This window comes from Varroa jacobsoni, unplaced genomic scaffold (genome assembly GCF_002532875.2).
Source record: "Varroa jacobsoni isolate VJ856 unplaced genomic scaffold, vjacob_1.0 contig01238, whole genome shotgun sequence".
NCBI classification, from domain to species: Eukaryota; Metazoa; Arthropoda; class Arachnida; order Mesostigmata; family Varroidae; genus Varroa; species Varroa jacobsoni.
The window spans coordinates 335-7193 of NW_019214600.1; the positions used below are offsets into that span (position 1 = coordinate 335).

Below are 6859 nucleotides of genomic sequence, written 5' to 3' on the forward strand. Positions count from 1 at the left end.
AAAGTTCCTACTCTCGTTTATGTTGGATTTCCTTTTAGAAGATCGTATGTTACAATTCTCCGCGAGATTGTATTTAAATTATCGACCATACTGATCGAATTCAGAAATATACATAATTAAGAAAAAGTTATTAATAATAATCTTTGTTTACACTCATACTTTCTAGATCAGTTTCAAATGTTTATGGTGGTAGATTCTTTCTAGAATATTAAAAAAGTCCATAATAAATATGCATGACTCAATAAACATAATAGATATTCTTGTACAGAAACCCATCACACATTGATTATTGCCATAGTGTATGTTCCGTATTCATTGTAGTTCATTGTATGTGCTTAGAATCACATATTAACATTTATTCTAAACAATCTAGAAAATAATCTCTATTTTGGGTGTTTTTGACCAAGCTAAAGATAAGCACTGCAGTTTTTTCGTGGCCAATTTGCTGTGTCACACATTACTAAAGAGATCCATGACTTCTGAGTTAAGTTACGTAATAAATGCAAATTAAATTCTCACAAGATGTTTTCATATCTTTATTGTACATCATATGTCATACAATAGAAAATACAATTATAAATGACTAGCCTTTAAGTTTCTCATTGACTACACTTTCTATAGTCTCAGACTTTTTTTTATTTTTAGACGAAAATTTAACAATGCTATCTGTCTAATTCGTTGTAAATCGTTCCTGTCAGCCGCATCCACTTTCCATTTTCAAGCTTCTTACACTATCTCAATTCAACGTTCTGTTTGGGCGTCGTAAACAGCTTAAGAACTATTTCGTAATATATTGGACCCCCGATGTGCCCCAATGGAAACATCATAGTAAATGAAATCTTAAAATACAAACTACCCAAAAGTTGACTTAATAAACTACAACAAGGCAATAAGTATTCGATACTTCTAAGTTTTAGCTAATTCATTGCAGCAAGGTTTCCTTACTATTTGTCTTGATAAGTGTATGGATACATTGCAAATTGATGCATAAATTGACGCTGTTAGGTTTTTGTGACTGCTTTTGAAGTGAACGAAATCCATCGAATTCAGTAGGTTGCTTTAACATTTTTAAGGTAAAAATTCATGTATTTTTTGTTATTTTGGGTAGCTGCACTGCAGTTGTTTAAGGAAGTATTCATCTTAAATCCTTGTTTATGACTATTTTCCTGTACTTGGCCAAAAGACAATAGTAACGCATATAAGCAATCACGTGTGCCTCTTTTATATGTTTTAGATATTTTCTGGTAAAAAAAAATAATTTTGTTTAGTAGTCCATCTTTCAGCCATTCTTCTCATGGCAAATGGCTATGCTGTACTGTTTCTGCTAGATGTAATGTGGTTATTTGAACATAAGAAGGATGACCTAACTGGATCATTAGAAAAATACAGTCTAAAAACATTTGTAAAAATTACATAAACAGTAAACGCATAAAGTAAATGTTGTACTCCACCAGTTGATCCGCGCTGAGTCTACTAATAAATCATTTTTTTTAAACATTTTTTTTCCTGTCTTTCATCTTTTACCTTGCTTTTTTGGGGATAAATTCGATAAACTCTGTAAGTGATCCCCAACATATTTTTATGCAGGTGCTATACATATGCAAATGTGCACGTTCCATGCACTCCATTATCTACACATGACGGAAATTTAAGGTAACCCGCCATCGATTAAACGTTCGAAAGGCTGCATTTACAAAAAGTGTCAAAATTCATAAAAAACATGTGGTGATGGCGATAGCTTCGTCGTAACGCTTTTCATAATTTCACAACCTCTGTTTGTCGACAACGGGAACATACAAATTACTTACACCTAATGTACCATATGCTAATAGAGCATATGTACTAAGTAAGCGACTTCGAATGATGGTGCATACATACCAAAGCATCTCTGTGTATACGCACTTTACGCAAGTAATATTTTCATAGTTAAATTTTCATCTGTCTAAAATCTTCGACATAACCAATAGAATTGTGTTCTATTCCATCATAATAATGTCGATGTGCGATAGCTCAAACGATCGTTATTAGCTGATCACAAGCAGAACTGACTTACTTTGAATATCCTAAAATTTCTTATACGAAGACAAAGGTTTTATATCACTTACACTTTCATTCCACTGTCATTATGTAGCATACATATTAATAAAAATCAAACAACATTCGCAATTATCGTATCAAACACTATCATTTACACAGCAGAACTCGCTACGTAAATGTCAATAAATAGGCAGGTGTAATATGTTTAGAAACAAAAACATTTCAATGGTGATGTGATGATTTTGTATCGTCATGTTATTTTTATTACTTCAATGACGGGTAGTTCACGTGATGGATGAATAATAGTAAAAAATAACCGACTGAGCCTTCCGGTATACTTTATGTTTTTTAATATTTCCATTACTCCTTCTTTGACTTAAGTATTAACCGAGTCTTTCGCGGCCAAAGGAACCAGAGGCAACTCAGTACGGTCAAATGACACGCGTGTAAGATAAGTGAGGAGAATACAGTTGAGGGATACGTGTTCCATGACATCTCCAATAGGCCCCAGATGAGAAGTCTGCAAGTAGACATACAAGCAATTCTGTGGAAGACTGTCTGCTATAGCCTTTATAGACAGGAAACGTAATGGCCTGTTTAGCTAAATTATTTATATAAAAAAAAAGGTCATCTATGTAGGTTGAGTCAAAGGTCTCTTTGCAGTTGGGCAAAATATAAGCTTAGACGCTCATCTTTGGTAATCTCTGTCTAATCACAACAAATTTAATCTTTTTTTTTCTAACGGGATAGTACCATTTGAATTATCCTTCATGACCGTTCGAATAATATGAGAAATGCACCAAAACGTAACATACATTTGCATACGAAGAAATATTAATCACATACGAAATCATTAATTTTATAAGTAAAGACTTACTTTGCCAGCGGCGTTAGTGGTAGTGACCAGAGGATGTACGGTATCGAATGATAGTACCACACGTAGAATTGATAGTGCAATGAGCGCGCGAAGGCAATACCAATGAGATTCGAAGCAAACATTGGCAACAGGATTTGGTCGGGTAGATATAAGAAAAGCTTCCCTGAGTGCGTTTCCACCTTCTGAATGCAGCTGTAGCTGTATGGGCAGGAACATTATTAGGATACGCCCATAACGAAGCTCACATACAAGAAAAGGATGCGCCACCATGGTATTCGTTAAGGGTCGGTAAAATAGTACAGATTTTGCATGCCGTTTAAATAAATTGTTTTAAATTCTTTTAAATAAATTGTTCGTTAAAAAACTATCTTTTTACTGGCTAGTGAAAACTCTGAAAGTCCCACCGCACAAATGCATAAAAGAGATAGAATAGGGGAATTCCAAAGAAACGTGTCTGACACAGGCCACCAGCAACAGCACAATTCTAATCTAAGATTACAAAAAGCAAACAACACGAAAAACGTAATTAGCTACTAAATATTTTTACCTGATAAACTTTGGAAGAAAGCATAACAAAACCACGACATGAAGGCTTAATAGTGTAATGTGGAAAGTGCGATCCAGAAAGAGCCACTCAGGAATACAACGCCAATTAACTGTCCAACGATATTCAAAAACGCGACCTGTTCGAAACGGAAGATTTAAACTTAATATCATTACCGCAGTTTCTATTAGTTGAATCTTTGTGGGCTAGGCGAATGCTTTCGTTGAAGTCTGTCTAAATACCTCAAAAAACGGTGGACAAAAATACGTATTAGTTAACTTGTGATACCTAAATCGAAGCTCCGCATGAGATACGATCTGTAATTGGCCACGAGGAATGGTAGAGCCGCCACCAGTTGAACGATACCACAAACCCCAAGATTTAGAAGTGTCTTCATGTAGCCGTTGGTCGAAAGCAGAATGAATAGCAGCGCTGGGGCAAACAGCAAAATGTTCATTTTCACGGATACTGCCACACTGGCAACAGAACAGAAAAGGGTTAAAAACAAATAAATGTAAACGCGGCAAGGAGTTTAATTAGCAGGCGCTTTCTTACGGTCACATAAATTACTTGATGCTACTTAAAACCTATCACTTTTTTTTATAGGGGATACGAAACTTCTAATGATTGTTATCGGGAAAATATCTTCGTTTTACTATTACTTTCATCTATTGTCACTTATGCATCATATCATTAAGTGAAACGATTTTTCTTCATACCTGTACATAAAGCAGCCAAGAACCCAGTATTTTCTCGTGAAGAGTGCAAGTGCCACATAGAGGATGAGCATGGCGACACCATCGTTAAACAAGCGGAGTACGAAGATCGAGTGAATTCGGTATGACGATGCCGACATCAGTACCAGCACGTAAGGCGGAACTCGTCGAGTTTTTGTGTATAGCCGAAAAACGACATGCAGTAGTAGTAAATACATGCCTGCGAATATGTATTGAGCCAACCGAACGTTGTGTCCTGGTGGAAAGTCATAGCAAAGCCCGAAAAGATGAGTTACGAAACTCTCTCTTCAATTAACAATTCAACGCACGACAAGACATCTGCTTACACACAGTTGAACTGGTGTCACGACGTTTTTGACCAAGTGGACGCTCCTAGAAGCTTTCGCTGCTTGGTTACTGCAATACAACGTTACTAAAGAAAACTAGCTCTTCGTTTACTTCGATTTTAAACGAATTTTCAGTGTGTTAAGACTATTGAAATTTAGGTAATGCTGTGAATTGGTGTTACCAACCTTGTTTCGTAACAAAGTAAAGTGCGCTGAATATGTACACAAAACCGGCTGGGTACACCAGTGGGCCCGTATCGCCTTTAAGAAGAGCATAGTCCGTCGTACCATTCAGGACACCTTCGACCTCTTGCATGTAGGACTGCCAGTCGATTTCCGTATCTGCCAGCATACGAAACAAATATTATTTACATCAATAATATGTAGTCAAACCCAATATAATTAATAGTAATCACTGTAGGGCTTCAATATTTAAGTAACCAGCTGTCGCAGAGGCGTTGGAGTATCGGCATCTTTAGAAACAGGTTGACTAGTAAATTTAATTACCACCTACCAAACTTATGACACTATATATGTATATATACATATATATAAACAATCTAGTCGTTCGAAAATGCAACACGAATAAAGGTACAAGACAAAGCTAGGTTCTAAACAATTTCCCACAAAAAAAGAGGTACTCTTATAGAGTTCTAACTAACGAACGTTCTATACCAACTTTGCTGACTTGAAGCGGAATTGAAATAACATTCAGAAGAAAATTCTTTCAGATTTTATTTCGAAAATTAAAATTCGAAATTGACTGGATCGTGCTACTTAATAAGATTGAAATAAAATAAAGAGGGTGATAAATAAGTTGTCAAATGCTTTCAGAAGGAGCGCCGATAAAAAGCTTTGGTGGAAACTTTGCGAAGCACCAGTATGCGAATATTTCTATATGCATAATGTCAAATTTTATAAAGAATATAATCCACGACTATTCTATGAAGAGACGCTAGTGAGTATTTACTTAGAGCTTCCGTCGAACAATGCCGTTAATAGATATTTGTTATTTACAAAATATTTTTCCACTAGCATAGACAAACAAATAGAGCGCCGTTACCTATAAGGTTCCCGCTTATTAACTGTTTCTTGCTTTTAGAATAAATAGCAGTTGTATTCTAGATATCTATGATCACCAAACTCACAATTTACTTTGTTGATGATGAAAACATTGAGTACTAGCTCAATGGATAGCAATGTGTAACTGACAACTGTTAAACGATCCGGATTGAACAGAAGGTCCTTCAGGGTAGACGTTGCTCCCCGAATTCGGGATTTCAGCCGGAGGCCTTTCATTGAATCTCACTTGGAGTGCACCCCGGTCGATAAAGAAAAAATCATTAATGCAGATGTTTCTTCATGTTTTTTCGTTAGTTCTGCATTCACTTAATTTTTTCCTTACGCGAACTTTCTTTCAGTGATATAGAAAGAAGTTGAACGCAGGCTAAAACATCGAACGTACACAGACTCGCAGAACAGAGAAGCACCACGTAATCACATGGACCGGCCGACCAAAACACGGTCAGCTGTTGCAGATGGCGCGGAGAATAACAATGGATGGTACCGCGCCTTCATTTGAAAGGGACCGAAAGAAGAGGAAGACGTGATGATGTGGTTCTTACTACAAACGATTGATTCCTAAACGCCGATTAACAATGTTTAAAAACTGATGGCCTAAATATTTCGCAATAAGTTGCCTCCAACTGCGTATGGCTTACACAAATATTATTCGATACTGCAAAATGTTATCTCCTACTTAAGCTTTTTTTAAATGTGTTTGTTAGTAATGTTTACTTGACGCATGAATCTGTTTTTTTTTTCGAGTTCTCGTCAAATTAGATTGATAAACGCCGTCCGTTTCGCTCACTATGAACATTGGAACCTGACTGATCTAGTTGACATGTAATGACATGCTATACAGCTCACAACTTCCATTATAGCCTAGGCATAATACAAGAATTTCATGCGCCTATTAAGTATTTTGGTTGTATCGAATGTAAATTCCGTTACTGGGAAGCGTAGTGCGGTAACTTACCGAAGAATAGCAATAATATGGTTTATAATGCAATAATTGGAAGGACTGAAACATTTTTGTTAAGTTTACGTTGACTAGGAACTGTCGTATAATTTTGGCTCTTAAAGCTTTCATATATGTGATATAATAGAGTATAACGATTTGTTTTATATGTATTTATGTTTTTTTCAAAATCTTTAATACTACCAGACAAAAGCGAATGAGTTTCATGAAATTATTGCAGAGTACGTAGTTCACTTCTAAAAAGTAGATGTAAATATCGTTTGTGGAAACAACGAAAGGGTTTTATGTTGCGAGTTT

At 35.9% G+C, this 6859-nt stretch overlaps 1 protein-coding gene across 1 annotated transcript; it reads right to left on the bottom strand.

Moving 5' to 3' along the window:
• Positions 1–512: 512 nt before the first annotated feature.
• Positions 513–6025, bottom strand: Alg3 (Alg3, alpha-1,3- mannosyltransferase). Its single transcript, XM_022852940.2, has 7 exons — positions 5670–6025; positions 4708–4863; positions 4178–4430; positions 3747–3934; positions 3462–3597; positions 2915–3112; positions 513–2557 (listed from the first exon to the last, which is right to left on the bottom strand). Exons 1-7 carry the CDS (start codon positions 5818–5820, stop codon positions 2398–2400), a joined length of 1242 nt encoding a protein of 413 aa, XP_022708675.1. The 5' UTR covers positions 5821–6025; the 3' UTR covers positions 513–2397.
• Positions 6026–6859: the final 834 nt, after the last annotated feature.

What these genes read in the sequence shown, in the direction of transcription:
- Alg3 (XM_022852940.2), bottom strand. Translation starts at nt 5,820, where the DNA reads ATGAAAGGCCTCCGGCTGAAATCCCGAATTCGGGGAGCAACGTCTACC. An exon ending in CTTGGCTGCTTTATGTACAG is followed by an intron (nt 3,935 to 4,177) that starts GTATGAAGAAAA and finishes TTCTGTTGCCAG; the next exon opens with TGTGGCAGTATCCGTGAAAA. An exon ending in CCACTAACGCCGCTGGCAAA is followed by an intron (nt 2,558 to 2,914) that starts GTAAGTCTTTAC and finishes GTCTACTTGCAG; the next exon opens with ACTTCTCATCTGGGGCCTAT.